Source organism: Schistocerca serialis, chromosome 1 (genome assembly GCF_023864345.2).
Source record: "Schistocerca serialis cubense isolate TAMUIC-IGC-003099 chromosome 1, iqSchSeri2.2, whole genome shotgun sequence".
NCBI lineage: Eukaryota > Metazoa > Arthropoda > Insecta > Orthoptera > Acrididae > Schistocerca > Schistocerca serialis.
In genome coordinates this window covers 870,824,081-870,846,723 of record NC_064638.1, presented here as the reverse complement: position 1 = coordinate 870,846,723, position 22,643 = coordinate 870,824,081, and the positions used below count along the sequence as shown (strand labels likewise).

General features: G+C 41.8%; 1 protein-coding gene across 1 annotated transcript in view; it reads left to right on the top strand.

The window, feature by feature from the left end:
* The first annotated feature begins 403 nt into the window (after positions 1–403).
* LOC126441928 (zinc metalloproteinase nas-4-like) overlaps positions 404–22,643 on the top strand; it is a 420,841-nt gene continuing 398,601 nt past the window's right edge. The window contains exons 1-2 of the mRNA XM_050090693.1: positions 404–417; positions 544–690. Of these exons, the coding sequence (XP_049946650.1) occupies positions 404–417; positions 544–690 (161 nt within the window). The remainder of the gene's footprint in view (positions 418–543; positions 691–22,643) is intronic.

The following is a 22,643-nucleotide window of genomic DNA, read 5'->3' as shown; positions in this document are numbered from 1 at the left end:
GTATCGGTTTTAACCGGTCGGTTGCTACCATCCCTAGCTAAGCATATGTTTTTTACCTTCCGAGCAACGTAAATTCTTCCATCTTTGCTAGAAAGTCTGTAAAGCTTAATCTCAACAGAACTACTCAGATGGAAGTTCGCTGTAGGGCTGATTTCATAAGGTGTAGAGCGATCTCTTCATGTGGGAAACTTCTCTAGTTTTCTTCATATGAGTTCGAAGAATGTTCTGCGGGAAAAACTTTCTCCACCCTTTTACTCAAGCTAAGAACATCGTCAGGCGAAGTATATTTTACGACTCGCTTTATTCATGCGGACCTGCGAATATTCTCAGTAATTCTGAGAATAAAGTACATTCTCGCTTTATTCACACGACTCGTAGAAACGAAAGTTTGTGGCTTTGCTAGATGTGGATTGAGGGGTATGGAGAGGGGGGAGGGGCTCACCAGTAGCGGAACCTCTCGACCGGCCGGCGGCCCCTGTGCCCTGCGTGGGCGGCTGGTGTGGTGTGTGGTGTGGTCTCCCGCTGCGGCGGTCCCCTATAAAGCGGCGCTCCGCCCTCGCCGCCGCACACCGTGCTGCGCGCAGATGCCCAGCCAGCGTCGCTAGAGGCCGAGACGTCGCCGCGCGCGCACACGTACACACACGCGCCACCGCAGCCGATGCCGACGAAACCGCCCATGACTTTACGCAGGTACGCGCCAGCTTTGCCATGCTAATATATCCACTTGTAACCGTAGTCTCTCCTCAGCTGCACGGCTATGTGCACAGTGGCATGTGAACATAAATGAACGTGCTGCCGTACCACTTAAGGCATCGATACCTGATACTATAGACGAAAACAAAACGTACATGAAATACACTCTCATTTCCGAATATGGTCAACTGTCAGGACCGCGACTCGAACCCGAATGTCCTGCTTACCGCGGGCGGTCGCCTTACGATTACGCTATCCGAGTACAGCTTACGGCAACATCTAAACTTCCATATGTTGTCAACCATGTGAATACAACCTGCATATATATTCTCGTATAGGAGAGAAATTTCCCCTGTACTTCGCTACGTTGTGCTGTTTCCGAGTTTATTTGCGTTCCAGTTAGCCAGTCGGGCCGTTGCGCGTGCAAATTCAAGCGGCCCACCGGAGACGGTGTCGCAAAACGTGTTCTTCGTTTGGTTTCCTAAAATCGAGCAAGAGAGCGACACAAACATTGTCATCTACGCTATGAGAGGAACATATGTTCATGACATTAATGATCAATTATACATATAACTCTGTTACATTCATTTACAACAGTGTACGAGGGCTGTCCAGAAAGTAAGTTACGATTGATCGCGAAATGAAAATCACAGTGAAAATCAGAAATGTTTCATTTGTAACAGTTAGCTACACCTTTCAGCTACTTCTCTACGTAGTCGCCGTTCTGACTCAGACATTCGTCGTAGCGTTGTACCAACTTTCCAATACCCTCACCATAGAAGGCAGCCGCCAGTGCTTTCCACCAATTCCCTACGCTGGCCTAAAGCTCGTTGTCTGTGCCAAAATGTTGTCTTCATAGCCAGCGGTTCGTTTGAGCAGAGATGAAACTCAGTGGGAGACAATTACGGGCAGTATTGTGGGTAACCAAACATTTCCAATTGAAACGATGCAGGAACATCTTCATTGCCCCTGCAGAATGAGGCTGAGAATTGTCTTTAAGAAGAAACCGCACGACACTTATGTAATGTTGGTTGCATAGCTTCAGGGGAAAATTCTCACCAGGCCCTCGTACTTGGCGGGAGACACTATTTTCTATAATATCTTTACGCGCTCACTAAGAGCTCAGGAATGGAAAGAGCGACGTAATTCTACCTAGAGTCATACTAGAGATACTGCCCAACACATCTTTGCAAAGCTTTATCGGATTTTCATAGTCGTTTCCATTTTGCGACCGATCGTAACTTACTTTCTGGACAGCCGTCGTACATTAGAATGTTGCGTGTTAAAATATATGAGAAATTGCGCATCGCCAAACCATACTTCCCAATGTCATCCTACATACTTTTCAGATGTGCGAGCTGTTTGTTGTGCACGTTTCTTTGTCGAAATTATTGTTTTACTGCGTTCTCACAGACCTTAAAAACAAAATAATGTAGATATGAAGTCAGCTAGACTTATAGGCTTTGACAATGATACAAACATAGACAGCTTTGTCTTTGTCTTATTTACAAGCGCTCAGATAACAGTGTCAAATGCTGCAACAGTATTACAACGAGCTCGAACTGTTTTAAATGCTGGAACAGTACAGTTTTGATTGCATAAAATAGAAAGTATTGCATTGTGTGGTCCATTTTCAGTCTGCTGCAATTAAGTTATCAGTTGATTAGTTACATATTCCATAGATTAATTGAACCATTCTTTTATCGAAATTATACGGCAACAATCAGTTAACAGAATGTGTATGTATGATTAGCGTTAACATTGATGAACAAATTCTTATTTTAGACACATTCATGCAACTACACTTAAAATCAATTTTTATTTTATTTTGTTTTTACTGGCTACCAGTTTTTAAGTAGAAATTCATCAATGAAATAAAAGAAGTTTTCAGGAGAAGCGATTTTAAATTAGATTTGAAACTTGCTATGTTACCTGTCAGACATTTTATGTTATTGGACAAATGATAATAATTTTTGTGGCGGATATTGAACTCCTTTCTGAACAACTGATAGTTTTATTATGGGCAGGAAGTACCAATTCTGCGTATTGAATGTTAAGTAGAAAGTTATTCACATGAATAAGGAATAGGCGCCGACCAGTGCTGTAGGTATGGACATCATAGTTCTTTTCAAATTGTGATGGAGTAAGACACAAAGGAATTACAGACATTGGCTGCGAGAAGGCATTGATACAATTCGGTGGGGAAAGTTGAAAATTTGTGCCGGACCGAGATTCGATCTGGATATTCTGCTTACTAGGCAGATGCGCTGACGATAGAGCCATCCGGGGACATTGGTCATTGCAACGGCATGTGCATATCCGAAAGAACGGGCACCACATATATGTGATGGATTATTAATGATGAATTTCATTAGCGAATGTATGTATTGTGACAGCGCAGATAAAATACCTAGCTCCTTGAAGAGGTACCAATATGACATCTGCTTTTGTGCAATCAATACTTCATTTGTAAGTGACGAGTTATCCTAGAAAATTATTCGTCAAGACATTATTGAGCGCAAATATACAAAATATGTCAGGAAATATAGTCATGTTTTCCAATATAAGCAGTTATACGAAGAGAAACAGTAGCTGAACTGTTTGAGAATCTCAGTAATATGCTTCTCCCAGTTTACGTTTTCATCAATGTATGCAGCTAAACATATGTTACATCAACTGTTCGCATGATTCTATTTGTTGTACAGAACTGAATATAGTGTTTTTTGTAAATTTGAATAAAATCCGTTTTCCGAGAATTATTTTATAATTCTTTGGAAAAAATCATTTACTATCTCTTCTGTAGCTTTATCTCTAATGGAATGTATTACAAAACTAGTATAATCTGCAGGAAGTACCAATTCTGCGTATTGAATGTTAAGTAGAAAGTTATTCACATGAATAAGGAATAGGTGCCGACCAAAACTGAACCCTGTGGGACTCCATTTGTGATGTCTCCCCAGTCACTAACATTTTCTACTCTTCCAACATTATTTGAATTATTCTGCATAACCTTTCGTATTCTGTTTGTTAAGTATGTTTTAAACCACCTGTGTGTAAAGCCATCAGTTCCACAAAAAGCGAGTTTCCCCAAGACAGTAACATGATCTACACAATCAAATGCCTTGGGAAGATCACACATTCTGAGTTGAGCAACTCTTTTGGAATCCAAACTGTGATCTTCTAAGTAAATTGTTTCCTTTTCAGTGTGACTATATGACTTTTTTAAATATATTGGAAAAAGATATCAGTAAGGAAACTGGTGCTAATTGTTTTAGTCTATCTTGTCACCTTTCTTGTAAAGAGGTATAACAGTTGCATGTTTTACCTTGTCTGGAAGAATTCTCTGTACCATTGATGCATTGCACATTTCATGAAAGACATTACTTATTAAGTTGGATCAACTCTTCAGAATTCTGTCTGATTTGACATCAACAGCTCATGAGTTTACTTTTTTCAGAATTGTTGTAAATCTATTAATTTCAGTGAAGCATTTTGGTGCTACTTCTAGTTGCTTGCAAGTTTTGTGCAAAAACGTTTTTAATATATTCTCTTGCTTCTTCGACTGAACCATTTACCCCATTTTTATTGCAACATTTACAAAGTGATTCTTGAAAGTACTTGCATCTTATGAATTATGAGTCACATCATTGTCATTTAGTTTAATTGCTATGGCGTCTTATACACTGACTGGCTGTCCTGTCTCCCATTTGACAGTACCCTTTATAGTTTTAATTTCATTATTTTCATTATTTATTTCTGTCGGGATGTGCAGACTTCTGGGCGTTTTAATAATTTTCCTTAAAATGCTACAGTATTTATAGTAGTACGGTATACAAATAATGTGGGAACTTGACTTGTTCTGGGCTTTATATAAATTTCCCTCTTCCTGTTACATGAGATTTTAGTTTCCTTAGTTATCTGTCACTTACTAATTTTTTAATAGGTCTTCTGAATATTTTATTAGAAATCAGCTTTAAAATATTGACACAAATTAACTATAGAATGAACTGAATTTAGCGTTAGCATCTGTTTCTATATGTACCTCATCCTATTCAATCCCATTTAACTTACTCTTAAAACATTTTATCCTGTTCTCATTAATAAACCTTAGTGCACTGCATGAACCTGCGTCAGGGTTATAAGGTGCTACATTGTTTATTTGCAGGGCTCTCAGAGATTTAAATGTAGACGAAGGGATAGTTGTTCTTCCTTCTGACAAAGGTAATGCTACTGTTGTTATGAATAAGGATTAGTAAGATTTTGGATCTTTTAACGTCAGGACAATATAATAAACTTAAGAAAGACTCTAAATGTAGCATATTGAGGAAAACAAATACGCTGATAAAATCATCTGCTTCAATTCAAAAGGAAGAGAAGAAAGGTTTGTTGAGGAGTGAAGCTATGTGTCCCAAACTTTATAGCCTACCTAAATTTCATGAGATTAACCTTCCTCTGAGGCCCATTGTCAGTGCTATTAATTCCCCGACGTTTCAAATAGCAAGTTATCTGGCATCTTATTTACAACCACATATTGGCCGAACTGATTCTTGTGTAAAAGACTCACGTCATTTCATTGAGAAACTGAAGGGACTAACTTTGGCTCCTGACGATATTCTTGTCAGTTTTGACATAGTGTCTTTATTTACGATGATTCCGCTTAACGAAGTTATGGTTTACATACAGGATGTTTTCCCAGCAGATTTGACTGCTCTTTTCAGACACTGTCTCACCTCTAGTCAGTTCCAGTTGGAGGATGAGTTTTTTGAGCAAGTTGATGGTGTGACCATGGGTAATGAGCGCCAATTTTTACATGGAAAAATTCGAACAATTAGCTCTGGAAAAAGCGAATAAGAAACAATGTCGATGGTATCGATAGGTGGATGATACATTTGTGGTTTGGTCTCATGACAAAAAAAGCGTTAGAGGAATTCTTTTCTTATTTAAATAGTATAAATCCTAAAATCCAGTTTACCATGGAAATGGAGAATTACAATGCAGTATACTTCTTGGATGTCATCGTTATGAGACAGACTGATGGCAGCTTGAAACGTAAAGTCTTTCGGAAGGTTACACATACCGACAGATACTTGCATAAGGATTCCAATCAATATCCACAACAGAAAAGAGGTGTAATTAAAAGTCTAGTGGACAGAGTTAAAAGGATTTGTGCGCCGGAATACCTGGACGCCGAGTTAAAACAACTACAGCAGGCTTTTGAGAAGAATGAGTACTCTAGTAAGGAAATAAATAGAGTTTTTCGACCGAATAACGGGAGGTCTGAGGACAACGATAGGATACAGTGATGGAAGAACACGGTTTCTCTACCCCTCATCAAAAAAGTAACCCATCAAATCGGCAAGATTTTAAGGAAGCAACGTTCGACCGATTTTCATACCAACTAAGAAAATAGGCCAAGCACTTCGTTCCGTTAAGGACAAACGTCCTCCCCTGTCTGCAAGTGGTGTATACAAGATTCCGTGTACACGTGGTGGGATTTAAATTGGAACTACAAAGAGAAGTGTGAATACTCGGTTGCAAGAACATAAAAGTCGACTAGGGAAAACAGACAAGTCAGCCGTGGCGGAACATGCCCTTCAGTCGGGTGATCACATAGTGAAATCTTCGAAAACTGAAGTTTTATTTACTATGACGAACTATTATCCACAGCTATACAGAGAAGCCATCGAAATATATAAACATGGGAATAATTTTAACAGGAAAGAAGAAGCTATGAAACTCAGCGATATATGGACAGTTACGCTACAGAATCGATGAGAAGTTTTGATAGTTATATTTTATCCTTGACAAGGTTTATCTCTGCTATAACGTGAAATCCAGACCACGCCCACTTTCCACGGTATTTAGGCCGTTCTTCGGCATCCGACTCGTCAGTCGGCAAGACTCAGCACAACCAGGAGCATCTCCGAAGATGTCCAACGTAGCAGCTTTGGAGGAAACGTCAGAGATAGAAGAGTTCCATGGACCACGGCCATACAACCCGGAAGAATTCTCGGCAGCTGAAACATCAGGTCTTGAAGCTTTCATTGTATGACATAATTAATTGTTTCAGCCTGAGCACGATCTATAAAACTGTTATCAATCAGTGTCCTACTATCTTGCTGTGCACGAGTTGGAAAATTGGCTACTGAAATTATTATTAGTGTAAAAACGAGGAGTTGCGTCATAAACTTCGACATGAAGTCAAAAATACTGAAAGAAATTGATTTTTTAAAATTTTTTGTTAATATCAGAATTTAGAAGCATGTGCCTGTGAGTTACTGCTGCAGAATACGTCTCTAATAAATGTAGCAGCCTGCAGATTCCCTCTGGGAAACATTGACAGATTCCCTCTAGGAGACATTCAGCTTTTTCCAAAATCAAAATACTATATCTTCTGCATACTTCTCTGTGCTTACCCCCCAGGCCGTAGTCTTAACTACGAAAGAACTTTATCATTTCTTTGATCAAATTATCGTATTGGGCCTCCAGTTTGTCACTTTGTATGTTATGTGCGTAGCATCTTTCGCGAAAACTTCGCTCAACAATTTCAGTTTAAATACGATGGTGTCTTATACACTGACTGGCATAAACTAACAATGCGCACGCGATCGAACCGCAGTATTGACCCTCTAGGTATGGTTGAACTGCAGACAACACGAGCCGTTTACCTCCTTCCTGGTGGAATGACTGGAACTGATCGGCTGTCGGACCCCCTCCGTGTAATAGGCCCTGACATCTTATCGGCAGCATATTGGCGAGGCATTCGTCTTCATGGACAACAATTCGCGCCCCTCGTGCACATTTTATGAATGACTACTTTCAGAATAACGACATCCCTTGACTGGAGTGGCCAGCATGTTCTCCAGGCATGAACCCAATCGAACATGCCTGGGATAGACTGAAAAGCGCTGTTTATGGACAACATGACCCACCAACCACTCTGAGGGATCCACGCCGAATCACCGTTGAGGAGTGGGACAATCTGGACCAACAGTGCCTTGATGAACTTATGGATAGTATGGTTCAAATGGCTCTGAGCACTATGGGACTCAACATCTTAGGTCATAAGTCCCCTAGAACTTAGAACTACTTAAACCTAACTAACATAAGGACATCACACACACCCATGCCCGAGGCAGGATTCGAACCTGCGACCGTAGCAGTCCCGCGGTTCCGGACTGCAGCGCCAGAACCGCACGGCCACCGCGGCCGGCTTATGGATAGTATGCCACGACGAATACAGTCATGCATCAGTGCAAGAGGACTTGCTACTGGGTATTAGAGGTACCGGTGTGTACAGCAATCTGGACTACCACCCCAGAAGGTCTCGCTGTATAGTGGTACAGCAAGCAGTGTGTGGTTTTCATGAGCAATAAAAAGGAAGTAAATGATATTTATGTTGATCTCTATTCCAGTTTTTTGTACAGGTTCCGGAACTCTCGGAACCGAGGTGACGCAAACCGTTTTTTAATGTGTGTATATCTCGCAAGCCGGCAGAGGAGGGCGTCTATCCTTTACAGGTCTCAGGGGTTGACTTACTTTCCTTGTTGATAAAATAAAAGGGAGAGAAACAGTCTTATTCCAGCGTTGTGTTTTATTTTAGTCCTTCAGTACACTGTTACTTGGTCGTAGAATTCTATTTACTTCTTTTCCTGAATAGCAATTTTTCTCGAGAACTTACATCAGATGTTTTAATTCGGCGTCCGGGAGTTCCAGCACACAAATTCCTTACGCTCTACCGACAAGACACTCCTCTTTTGTTGTGGATGGTGGTTAGCGTTCTTATGTAGACGTTTTCCCTTACGTGTACTTAACGAAAAACTTTATATTCCGACCTTCTGTCTCTTAACTGAAACATCCAAGGCTATTTCATTTTCACTTTCCAGTTTCAAGGTAAACTACATTTTCTGATTTATATTATTTAGATAACAGAAAGTTGTTCTAAGGCTTTTTTACCCTGTTACCAAGCGACAAATATATAACCCTGAAAGCGATACCAATGATAAAGTTTCTTATTTGCTTTTTCTAGAGCTGATTTTTCCAGGTTTTCCATATACAAATTAGCCATCACGGGATCTAATTGTGACACCATCAACTTGCTCATAAAATTCAACATCCCACTGGAATTGACTAGAAGTCAGGCAATATATAAAAAGAGCAGTCAAATCCCCTGGGAAAACTTCTATCATATAAACCATAACTATGCCAACTGGATCACAGCAAAAAGGCAACTATGTCGAAACTTGTAAGATTATTTCAAGGAACCAAAATTTCCCTTCAAGTTTCTCGACGAAAAGGTGCGAGCCTTCCATGAATGAGTTAGTTTTCCCAATATACGGCTGCAAACGAGTTGCCAGATATCTTGCTATTTTATATGCGGGGAAACTGATAGCACCAACAATGAGTCTCAATGGAGGATCTATTTTATGAATTTTGCCTAGAAAATTATGCCTGTGACACACAGCTTCAGTCTTAAATAAGGGCTTTTATCTTCTTTTTGAAATGAAATAGAACATCTGATTTCTTCAGTACGCCAGCTGTAGGGTCTCAAGCTTTTTTCGTATAGTTCTGACCTTAAAAGTTTCAAAATTTTGTTTCGATAATCTTCTTTATTCATAACAACAGTACCACTCCCTTTGTCAGCAGGAGGAAACACTACCTCTTCATCTGCGTTTAAATCATTGAGAACCTTTCTTTCACCTTTCGTTGGATTAGTTATGAAATGTTTACTTTGACACGATACTCTTGGGATTTCGATCCGACTTGCATCTGCAATTTCTTTGAGGAGAATTTGTATAACTACCTCTACATTCGCGTTAATCTCAACAGAGACTTTCACAGGTGTCATAGCACAGTTTGCTGTTTCTGATAGGACGGAGATCTCGTCTTGAGACAACACTCTTTCTGACTTATTAATAAGAGTACCGCACAAAACCATATTATTTGTATTTCATACATTAGTTTGCAGGTTTTAGAAATTGTTCTTACGGCTTCTAGTGGCTGTCTCCCTTGTAGCTTCCACAGTTCTATCTGTGTCTTACTAGCAATGAATAAAGCAGTTGCAGCAAGTTACGTTAACAGAATCCATCTCCCGTACAATGTATCCTTTCTCGGAGTAGTGTTGCTTCTGTATAAATATACATGTGAACTCAAGGTGTCCAAATGATTCTCTTCAGTTTTCAATAGACTGGTTTAGAAGACGAGTCTCTACAACGCCACAAGGAAGTTAAAGCACAAATTAAAAAACCCGCTCTCTTCTTAAGTAAAAATTCCAGACGTCTGATTAATTTTGAGACTTTTTCCTTGTACAGTCTTGTGATCATACCGTCAAGGCTTTTACGATCAGATGTCACAGCTACTGATGAATCTTCCGGGTTGTAAGGTCGTGGAAATGAAACTTTTTCGTTCCTAACGTTTCGTCCAACGCGGCACTATGTAGAGTATTGGAAACTATGTAGCTGATGTGCTGTGCACAATGAAAAGCCTATGGCATCCACAGTTGAAAATAAAACGACTGAATTCGTGGCAGACAATCTGAATACATGACATAGACGGGTACTAAGCGATAGATATCAATTTGAAATAATGGCAGTTCAGGAATGTGTTGCGATCACTTTATGTTCCAGCCAACTACGAAAAAGTAAAATGATTTATATTTTAAATATATCTGCCTTTGAGATACACAGAATCCTATTGTTCATCGGATACTCGAGTAGTTTATTTTCCGGTAGGAGGAAGTTTCTGCAAGCCATGGTCTCTGCTACGATGCCGCGGAGCGTTGACATCGCCGAACGCGTAGTAGCAATTGTTCTAACGCTGATCAGGATCGGCCCATAGCGACTTCCGCAATGCCGCGTCGCCGGTGAATTTGCATTTTTTTAGTGTCGGAAATATTATACAGGGGTCCTCCCCTCATTGTAGCGGCATCAAGCGAATACAGGAGAGTTTCCAAGGACGAGACCACGGGTGGTTCCTTCCCTCAGCGATGTCTAAGTGGGCCTTGATGTCATTTTCTGTTGGCTTTCAATATTCGTTCTTGAATTTGGGAGATATCTAGAGCGCCTCCAGTGCTGTTTCACTCCAGAAATACAATCTGTATTACTTTCACAGTTATAAGTTGGAACGAGGAACTATAAGTTTTTTTTTGGCTCTTACTTTTTTATTGTACAGAAGAAGTAATGACATGCTTTAGTCTCTCCTGCAGTAACTGTTTTCGTTACCAAGCTCCTTACCTCATCAACATAAGACTGTATAGTCTCTCTCCTGTACAACCTAGAAGTAACTCATATGGGTATGGTGTTTGTTCTTTCGGACATGTCCGAAAGAACAGACACCATATCCATATAAGTATATAGTTCTGGCAACACCGTCCATGACCTTCTTCTTCTGTGCGGATGCACACATATTCCCCGAACTCTTAGGGGACTTGGTAAGAATGTCTTCCACGAGTAATGAGTGTGTTAGGGTGGGACACTACGAATGTAGAGTGTGGACATACAAGGTGAGAATGTGGGTCTCGCGGGAGGCGTGCGTGAGGTAGTCCCTGCAGTGGTGCTGTCCTCTGCGCCCTCGGTGGCTCAGATGGAATAGCCGGTACGGTAACTCAGCGTGTTCGGTCAGAGGGTTAGCAGCCCTGTGTAATAAAAAAACTGAGTTAATGGATCAACGACGAACTGAAACGGATGTCTTGTGACATCCGCCCGGAGCAGATGCAACGAACGAAAACGAACAAAATGAATTAAAACAAAAAAAAAAGATGGAAAGAGCGTCTGCCATGTTAGCAGGAGATCCCGGGTTCAAGTCCCGGTCGGGGCACATATTTTCACCTGTCCTCGTTGATATATATCAACGCCCGTTAGCACCTGAAGGTGTTATTATAATTCCAATTTCGTAGAAGTAACTCTGTCAATATCTGATAAATTGCTGCACAAAGTATTACGAATAATTTAGCCTAATGGCATTTCATCTAACTAAAAAGGATTACAGAGGTGTTTGTACCTAACGTCTCCTCGACTTTGAGTTCATTGGAGACTGTATGCTAACAGAGTGTGGAAAGAAAGGAGAAGGAAGTTGGCCATAGCCTTTTGAATCAAGCATCCTGGAATACGCTTGATACAATTTGTGAAGAGCTCTAAAAAGCCAACTAGGACTGATGGACGAATTTGGAGACACACAAACGGTTGTTAAATGTCCTGAACACTGTTTCACAGAATTATCTGTGCTTACATCGCCCCGTTACTCACATTGAGAAAACTCGTGTTTTACAGCAGCCTTGTAGCTAATAGAACGCACAATCGAACGTAACAGTTGCAAATAGGCCAGTCATAGTGCTATCCCTAAAGGCCTCGCAGCAAGAATAGATTGTATTTTTTTCCCCTTCATTCATGTAGTGCACTGTTAGAGATGAAACCACTGATAGTTCCAGCTAAAGTTGTAACACCTTCCAAACCGGGATGTTTGTAAACTGACACTTCCTCGCAGAGTCAACAGCCAGCACACTAGCAGTGCATCAGTGGAGGAGAGCCCGTAATAACTGAAATGGTGGACTCGTATTCAGAAGGGTTCAGATTTAAACTCTGTCGGGCAATCCTGGCTTTGATTATTCGCAGTTTTTTTAAGGACCTGGATGCTCCAAGAAAAGCGACAGCCCATTTCCTTCACCATTCTTGTACAGTTCAGGTACTCTGTCTCTAATGACCTCGCTGTTGATGGGAAGTTAAATTTTACGCTGTCTTTGCTTAAAAAATTTTTCTTCAGATAAATATTCGAAGTAAGATTGTAGTTACTGTCATGGTACAGTATTGACGTGTACCTTACAGCAATTCATAAGAATGACGAGTATACATACAAATCTAAACATTTCAAACATTTTCAGTCGTCCCGATAGAAATGCGTTTCTTCTAGATGTTTTTGAGTCGCAAGTACGAATATTACCTCAGTAAGCAGTCCGCTACAACGATTTAATTTTTAATTTGGGTTTTGAATGAAAATGTTCCAGTTGTGTCTATGCTTCGGAGTCTCCGATTCATTGATATCGAGCTGTGATTGAAAAGGAACGAGGACACGGAACCAAGATTTATGGCAACAAGTAAAGCCTGTTACAATAAGCTTGCTAGTAGATTCATGGATTTCTGAAAAAAATCATATGTATATAGGTAAACAGTTGGGTTAAATCACGTTAATGCTTCGGGGAGAAATTGTAACGATTGGAGTAAATCACTCGTTTGAGGACAGAAATGTGCAGTAGTAATACACATAACCCTCCTCTCATCGACCGTGACTTGAGTACAGTGGTACTGGAAGAGCGAAAGATTTACTGGACATAACAAGAGAAACTTTTTCATATTCATTTTGAAGTTTTTGTGTTAATGGACAAGCAAACTGAAGGTACGTAACATGCCTGCAGATGGCTCTTGATGATTGGATCACAAAAACTGCAAAAGAAAATATGCGGGCACTTTATTCTGATAAATGCTTGTGGCCAATTTATGAAGTTATAGAGAAGTAAGTTCAATGTGCTGGAAGAATTCAAGACGTATTTGATCAGTAGTATTGTACATACGGTTAAATAATGTTGGGGAAATGGAATACAACTAATTATCGTAGTGATGAAAATGTTGAGTTGACGTTGTAAGTGGTGGCTATGGAAGTTGGGAACGCACAGATGATGTCTGCAGTATTGGTAATCTATGTAGGAATCGCACAAGAAATCGAATTCGTTCACTCTTATCATTCGACAGTAACAATGCAGGCGAACAGGCAAAGGGTTGGGAAAACCTCCGGGGCAGCTTCAAAAATACTCTGGTGTGCAATGTAATTAGAGGTAGCTGCTACGTTGGTACGAAAGCTCTCCTGTGGTCTCAGCGAATTTGAGAGTTTGGTTTGACATAACATCAGGCGCCACGGTGGAGTCCTAGCTGCAGTTGCGCGCAGAATGGTCAAGGCGCGAGACTTTAGTGCACTTGGTCGCTACCATATCTTAGAGACAAATATTTGGGGCATAAGATCTATGAAGTCGTCGAGACAGTGGGTCAGAGATCAATTGAGAGTAACCTGGTGATCCAGTTGAAACAGTTGTTGACAGGGCCTCGTGCTTGGATCAACAGCACATGGATAACGTGTTCGTCCGCTGAATGGGATACAGGGGAGCGTGTCGCTCACCTGCTCATTGATCGACTGGTTCTGCCTTCAGTGGCGGATACAGGAAAACCTCGAGGAGGGACCGCTAAAGATATCTTGCGCTATCTTTACTTTTAACGTAATAACAAATAACCAAGTCAAATGCAAAGTTTAAGAAAGTTTTATTTAAACTGACTTCTATGCTCCTATTCTTCCTGGCAAATTGGTTAATTACATTGTCAATATGACAGTCAATGCCAGGGTGAGCGTTCAACAGGGCAAAGTCATTAAGTCGATCCTCCTTCATTGTCGACCTCTGCCATGTCTTTGTACGCCGCAATGTTGAAAAACTTCTTTATACTGTAGCAATATGCAGGTAGACAAGCAAATATTTTGTACAGCGTGTGCAAAGCAGGATAGTCAGATCTAGGACAGAGCGATAACGCTTGTATAACAGAATCGCGATCATTAAGGGCATTTATGCTCGTTCGCTTGTACTGAAGAATCTCTCCCATTAGTCTCTTTTTAATCACAAAGAGTGATCCTTCTTCAAAGAACGGTTGTTATGTTAAGTACTGATTCAATTTATGTACCAGGTCTTTACCATTATGTTTCAGTAGTTGTGAGGGCAAAGGTATATTGAATTTTAAATGATAAATATTTTTTTTTCAGTAAAAAGGTTCTCTCATATCAGTCGTAACATGGTCCAGTGTTAGAATAAATACAGTTCTTTTCCAGTATATCATAGCATCATCATTATGATCGCAGTTTTCCCTGTGTCTTTGTCTGCCTGTAAGACGAGGAACACTCATCTCCACGTCTAACTCTTCCCTAACTGCCTTCGTCTCTTCAACAATATGAGCAAAGTGGCTTTCAGCATTAGCTCCCATGCACCCCCACAAGAAAGGGGGAAGGTAGGGGTGCGCGCCCCCCATATGTATCCATCACTGCGTTCCACCAGCCACCAACTGCATCATCCTGTCATACTGGTTAGATCAACATTTCATAGGGATGAAAGTAGTTCCCTGTGAACTACTTCATGAGCGTATCTTTGGCGCTGTCGTGAAGGATGCTACTCGCCTTGAATCGTATAGTTCATCAGAAGCCACAGTCGCATGAAGTACCCTATGGAGTCTGTGCCTCGATGCGCCGCATCGCTCATCAGTGTGAAACACTCCCTTCCTCTTCAAACTACTTTCAGTACACTAAAAAAACATTCAAAGAAATTATCCATGAAACTTAGTTTGCATAAATCTCAGTTGTTGACGTTGCCTTGCTAACAAGTCCAACCATAGTATGACGCCTGATATTTTCATTAGAGACGAAGAGGTCAAAAAAGAATATCCAGTTGTTGATATCAGTTGAATGGTCTAATTGCCCAGGGGTACCAGATTTTTAACTTCATCAATGCTAACATTTGCTGTTCTATATTAATGATTTATTGTTCTTCGTGCTTTAGTTAAACCTTTCTCATAATCAACACAAATTTATTTTTCAATACAAAGTCATATGTTGGATCACAACTGACAAACGAATTTGTTGAAAATTCACAGTTTTAAACAAACAATACTGATAGACTGCTTCATAATATAAAATGTTTGTCGTGAAAAACGACATCCGCCCGTCACATAGAGAAAAGAACTGCATACAAAAAAATGTGTACAAACAACAGGGGACAAAGACTCTGTCTAGCGTGCCTTCTTTTTCTGACAGCCCCCCCCCCCCCCGCCGCTGTCCCCCATGGGGGAAAGAAATACAGTAGAAGAAGAATGAGTAGCTTTGAGGGTTGAAATAGTGAAGGCAACAGGGGAATAAGTAGGTAAAAAGACAAGGGCTCGTAGAAATCCTGGGTAACAGAAGATATATTGAAAGTAACTCATGAAAGGAGACAATATAAAAATACAGTGAATGAAGCAGGCAAAAAGGAATACAAACGTCTCAAAAATGAGATCGATAGGAAGTGCAAAATGGCTAAGCAGGGATGGCTAGAGGGCAAATGTAAGGATGTAGAGGCTTATCTCACTAGGGGTAAGATAGATACTGCCTACAGGAAAATTAGAGACTTTAGGAGAAAAGAGAACCACTTGCATGAATATCAAGAGCTCAGATAGAAACCCAGTTCTAAGCAAATAAGGGAAAGCAGAAGGGTGGAAGGAGTATATAGAGGGTCTATACAAGGGCGATGTACTTGAGGACAATATTATGGAAATGGAAGAGGATGTAGATGAAGATGAAATAGGAGAAATGATAGTGCGTGAAGGGTTTGACAGAGCACTGAAAGACCTGAGTCGAAACAAGGCCCCGAGAGTAGACAACATTCCATTAGAACTACTGACAGCTTTGGGAGAGCCAGTCCTGACAAAACTCTACCATCTGGTGAGCAAGATGTATGAGACAAGCGAAATACCCTCAGACTTCAAGAAGAATATAATAATTGCAATCCCAAAGAAAGCAGGTGTTGACAGATGTGAAAATTACCTAACCATCAATTTAATAAGCCACGGCTGCAAAATACCAACTCGAATTCCTTACAGACGAATGGAAAAACTAGTAGAAGCCGACATCGGGGAAGATCAGTTTGGATTCCGTAGAAATGTTTGAACACGTGAGGCAATACTGACCCTACGACTTGTCTTTGAAAATAGGTTAAGGAAAGGCAAGCCTACGTTTCTAGCATTTTGACAGTGTTGACTGGAATACTCTCTTTCAAATTTTGAATGTGGCAGGGGTAAAATACAGGGCTATTTACAATTTGTACAGAAACCAGATGGCAGTTATAAGAGTTGAGGGGCATGAAAGGGAAGCAGTGGCTGGGAAGGGAGTGAGACAGGGTTGCAGCCTATCCCCGATGTTATTCAATCTGTATATTGAGTAAGCAGTAAAGGAAACAACAGAAAAATTCGGAGTAGGAATTAAAATCCATGGAGAAGAAATAAAAACTTTGAGGTTCGCCGATGATATTGTAATTCTGTCAGAGACAGCAAAGAACTTGGAAGAGCAGCTGAACGGAATGGAAAGTATCTTGAAAGGAGGATATAAGATGAACATCAACAGAAGCAAAACGAGAATAATGGAATGTAGTCGAATTAAATCGGGCGATGCTGAGGGTATTAGATTAGGAAATAAGACGCTTAAAGTAGTAAAGGAATTTTGCTATTTGGGGAGCAAAATAACTGGTGATGGTCGAAGTAGAGAGGATGTAATATGTAGACTGACAATGGCAAGGAAAGCGTTTCTGAAGAAGAGAAATTGATTAACATCGAGTATAGATTTACCGTATGTGTCAGGAATTCGTTTCTGAAAGTATTTGTATGGATTATAGCCATGTATGAAAGTGAAACATGGACGATAAATGGTTTGGACAAGAAGAGAATAGAAGCTTTCGAAATGTGGTGCTACAGAAGAACGCTGAAGATTAGATGTGCAGATCACACAACTAATGAGGAGGTATTGAATAGAATTAGGGAGAAGAGGAATTTGTGGCACAACTTGAAGAAGGGATCGGTTGGTAGGACGTATTCTGAGGCATCAATGGATCACCAATTTAGTGTTGGAGGGCAGCGTGGAGGATAAACATCGTAGAGGGAGACCAAGAGATGAATACACTAAGCAGATTCAGAAGGATGTAGGGTGCAGTAGTTACTGGGAGATGAAGAAGCTTGCACAGGATAGAGTATTATGGAGAGCTGCATCAAACCAGTCTCAGGACTGAAGACCACAACAACATAATTTACTATTGCCCCCAGAAAAAAACCAGTCTCAGGACTGAAGACCACAACAACATAATTTACTATTGCCCCCAGAATCTTCTAGAAACCCTAAGTGTCACATCAGTTACTTTTACTGCAGTCTATTCTTAGGAGCAGCTTAAATTTAAAATTCGCGCTGTAAAATTAAATAACTAAAATAGTGGCAGTAGTTATTTTAACTAGATTTTAAGTTGGAATGACGCACAGTGGGAAGGCTATGGGTTCTTCTTTACGTATTGATTTTACGTGATTTTCAAAAAAATGGTTCAAATGGCTCTGAGCACTATGGGACTTAGCATCTGTGGTCATCAGTCCCCTAGAACTTAGAACTACTTAAACCTAACTAACCTAAGGACATCACACACATCCATGCCCGAGGCAGGATTCGAACCTGCGACCGCAGCAATCGCGCGGTTCCGGACTGAGCGCCTTAACCGCGAGACCACCGCGGCCGGCACGTGATTTTCCATTAAATAAAAATATTTTGTGCAAAACCAACTAAATTTCCATAATCAATAAGGAAATGCCGGCTGGTGATAATGAAACTGCAGCTACTCACGGAGGTACTGTGTGGGTTGTCATTATCGTATGGCAGCGGAACCAGGTACGTGTTGTAATGCATTAATGCGGAACATATTTACGCTGATAAAACAAATTAGTTCCAAATCTGGCTGCCAGGTGCAAAGCTGGTGCTGTGAATGCAGGAAAGACGTATAGAAATGTTTGCATATATAATGGATTAGGAACAGAACGTGGGCAGAAAAGGTCAAACAAGTGAGAAAAGCGTAATGTTGATTTTATTATTAACTGCCACTTACACAGTTCTCTCAAATAGGCACTGAAGATGTCGATGAGATGATATATAGCGACAGATTTGCATCTCGTGAACAAAACTGGAACTATTTTTTTTCCAGCGTAAATCTGTTCCGCATTAACGCCTAGCATATCTATCAAGTTTCATTCTCATACGATAATTACAGCACATAGTGGAACTCCATGAGTAGTTACATTTTAATTGTAACCAACCGATATTTAGCCAACGAATAATTAACTTTGGTCCCGAATAACATAAATAAAATTTCATAATCTTATAAGTTTACATGACATTCTTTAACATTTAACAGATTTAATAATGGTGAATTATGGTGTTTTAACATAAATGGAAAATTGTGTCCTCACTTATTCTCCCGTAATTTCTCCGATGGATGTCTACCGGTGTCTGTCGTTCGCCAGCCACACATAGACACATTTGATAATAACGTCGCCATACTTTATATTTCCAAATTTACGGCTCACACGTCGGAAAGAGACGCGTGCTGCACTAATCCCTTGCCTACACATCGGTGCTTATATACTCGCATAGGAGTCGTGCTATGAGACACACATGCTGAAGCAACACTCTCAGATGGAAACTTTTTTAGTGACCCTTATACACACATCAAAATAAGTTTTGCATCACCCCGATTCCCAGAACTCCTGAAGACAGACGTCGATTGTAGATATTGTATCACAGACACAGTCCCTTTGACTGTTCAGAGATGTCACTAAACCCGCCCTAAGATATAAACAACCATGCATGAGCAGCGCCTATTAAACGGAGGGAGTGCGACAGCCGATCAGTTCCAGTCATTTCACCAGGAAGGAGGTACACGGTTCGTGTTGTCTGTCGTTCAACGGTGCCTAGACGGTCAATACTGCGGTTTGATCGCGTCCACATTGTTACTTTGTGCCAGGATGGGCTCTCAACAAGGGTGCTTTCCAAGTGTCACGGAGTGAACCAAAGCGATGTTGTTCGGACATGGAGGAGATATAGAGAGACAGGAACTGTCGATGACATACCTTGCTCAGGCCGCCCAAGGGCTACTACTTCTGTGGATGACCGCTACCTACGGATTATGGCTCGGAGGAACCCTGAAAACAACGCCACCATATTGAATAACGCTTTTCGTGCAGCCACAGGACGTCGTGTTAGGATTCAAACTGTGCGTAATAGGCTGCATGATGCGCAACTTCATTCCCGACGTCCATAGCGAGGTCCATCTTTTCCCCCACGACACCATTCAGCGCGGTACAGATGAGCCCAACAACATGCCGAATGGACTGCTCAGGATTGGCATCACGTTCTCTTCACCGATGAGTGTCGCATATTCCTTTAATTAGACAACTGTCGGAGACGTGTTTGGAGGCAACTCGGCCTGGCTGAACGCCTTAGAGACACTGCCCAGCGATTGCAGAAAGGTGGAGGTTCCCTCCTGTTTTGGGGTGGCATTATGTGGGGGCGACATACGCCGCTGGTGGTCGTGGAAGGCGCCGTAACAGCTGTATGATACGTGAATGCCATCCGCTGACCGATAGTGCAACCATATCGGCAGCATATTGGCGAGGCATTCGTCTTCATGGACGACAATTCGTGCCCCCATCGTGCACATCTCGTGAATAACTTCCTTCAGGATAACGACATCGGTGGACTAGAGTGGCCAGCATGTTCTTTATACATGAACACAATCGAACATGCCTGGGATAGATTGAAAAGGGCTGTTTATGGACGATATGACCGACCAACCACTCTGAGGGATCTACACCGAATCGCCATTGAGGAGTGGGGACAATCTGGACCAACAGTGCCTTGATGAACTTGTGGATAGTATGCCATGAATGCATGCATCAATGCAAGAGGACGTGCTACTGGGTATTAGAGGTAGCGGTGTGTACAGCAATCTGGACCACCACCTCTGAAGACCTAGCTGTGTGGTGGTATAACACGCAATGTGTGTGAGCTGTGCACGGCTCGTGTTCATGCCATTTATTGTTTGTCATCTTCTTTTGTGGAACTGTCACCTCGTTTTCTTATTCCATTTACTGGCGTCACGAACTTCTGTCTTACTTGCCCATGAGTGGTAACAGCAGCACTTACCGATAAGTGCACTGTCATAACATCTCTGAAGCGACCGATAATCTTTCCGGGTCGTCGTGAGTCTAGAAGTGAGTTGGAGACGGACCAGGAGTGCAGTGGGACACGGAGTAGCGTCGGGGACGGAGCGCCAGTGAGGTACTGCTGGGGACACACATGCACTGTCCGACGGAAGGACACGGGAGAGGGAACAACCGTTGGTTGGTCGTACGGTCGGTCGTCTCATCGGCCGACGTGTATTTCCATGTGTGAGGCAGTCGGTCTGTTGGTGCAGAGAAGCGAGGAAGTCTCCGTGGCGCAGAGTCAGGCCGGAGCCGCTGGCAGCGTGCATGCGCGGTTGGAGTTGTGAGGCGCTTCTTGCGAGGGTTACGAAGTTCGTCGCCCACCGATCCTGGACACTAAAGCTGAGTGCTCACTTAACCTACTATCAAGCCTCAACTGCTGTCACTTCTCTTCGTTTGATCCTGGTTGTCGCTTTCTGGGAGATTCCTGTGAGCAACAACGTGTGTGCGCTGGCTAGAATTGCAGCTGTCTTCCTGTGTGGCGTTTAACTTAATTGATATGGTTGAGAGCAGGATACAGGGGCTGCTGGAGTGGATGGATGAGCAACAAATTGAGGATAGATTATAAAATTTAATTTATTACGCAAGAAAATTCATGCAAGGTACTGGTAACAACTTACTGACATATAACTTGTTCAATTTAAATCTACATCAGCTGATTTACCACGAATCATCGACATGTTATCTAACATCAAACAATCTGCAAATATGAGATTTAAACCTTTCCCAAAATTTTAATGCTTGTAAAATGTCATTACGAAGCACAGAAAATTACCAAACTCGTCACTGTATTTAAGCCTTACATGACCTAATGGGCACAATGGCTTACAGTAAACAATGACGTCAAGGGGTTTCCAAAACAGTTTAACACTCAACAGCAGTGAGTAAGTGAAAAGGACCAAAAACAAACACACACGGCACTTACAATTAGCCTTGAATTATTTCTAGCTGTGGTTAAGATTGAAGTAATTTTAATCCAACAGGTAAACAGTGATGTCACAGTAGACTTAAACCTTACTTGACTTGCGTGACAATTTGGGCGTCCCTTAACTGACATAAGTGCAGTAAGAAACTGAAGCCGCGCGGGATTAGCCGAGCGGTCTAAGGCGCTGCAGTCATGGACTGTGCGACTCGTCCCGGCGGAGGTTCGAGTCCTCCCTCGGGCATGGGTGTGTGTGTTTGTCCTTAGGATAATTTAGGTTAAGTAGTGTGTAAGCTTAGGGACTGATGACCTTAGCAGTTAAGTCCCATAAGACTTCACACACATTTGAACGTTTTTTTTTAAACAAACTGAAATGCAATTTAAAGACACTCAAGTAAGGGCATTGTGAAACACTTCATCAACAATTTAAGCAAACACGCCCACATAGGCACTCCAGTTCATACGTAAATCAACCAGGGCACAAGTCAGTATTTCGACATGCGGCGTGAGAATACTCACTGCTGAGCAGCGCAAGCCAGAACACGACAGAATGAAGTCTCGCTGTAGCTCCACCAGATGAAGATGCACCAAACTAACAGCTCATCTTTAACAATATTAATCCAAATGCCGCTAATAAGGTAATGGCCAGAATAACACCAGCCCGTAGCCACAGCGTGAGGAAGGTTGAACTTGTAAACAGAACAAACGACAGCGAGTCACTGCAGCACCTCCAGAATGCAACTGCCACACTCACACCACTTGCCGGCGCGACTTCCGCGGTCTTCCGGCGTCGCTCCGCCCAGACCCGCTCGCCTCTCCCTGCCAGAGACACCCTTTCAACTTCCCGCACGGAATCCCAGAGGGCGCACCACCCCGCGCACCGCAAGGCGAATCGAAAGAGATCGAACACACTACACCGGAACAAATAGATCGCAGGAGCACACGGCACATTATTTTAATTCATTCCTTCATTAATAAAGTGTACCAGCGGTATCGTCTGCCTTGTGGCCGTTGGCGTTCCGGTGAACTGCTCTGGTCGTTGACGTAGATTTTGGCAGTGTATTTTCCTCTTCATGTTGATGCTGTCCAGCACGGCGTGGAGTTCGACAGCTGAAGTGTTGTTAGTAGTTTTGGGCGTTTATTCTGACTTGGCTGGATTGGGCACCAGTATCCAGAACGTTGTGCTA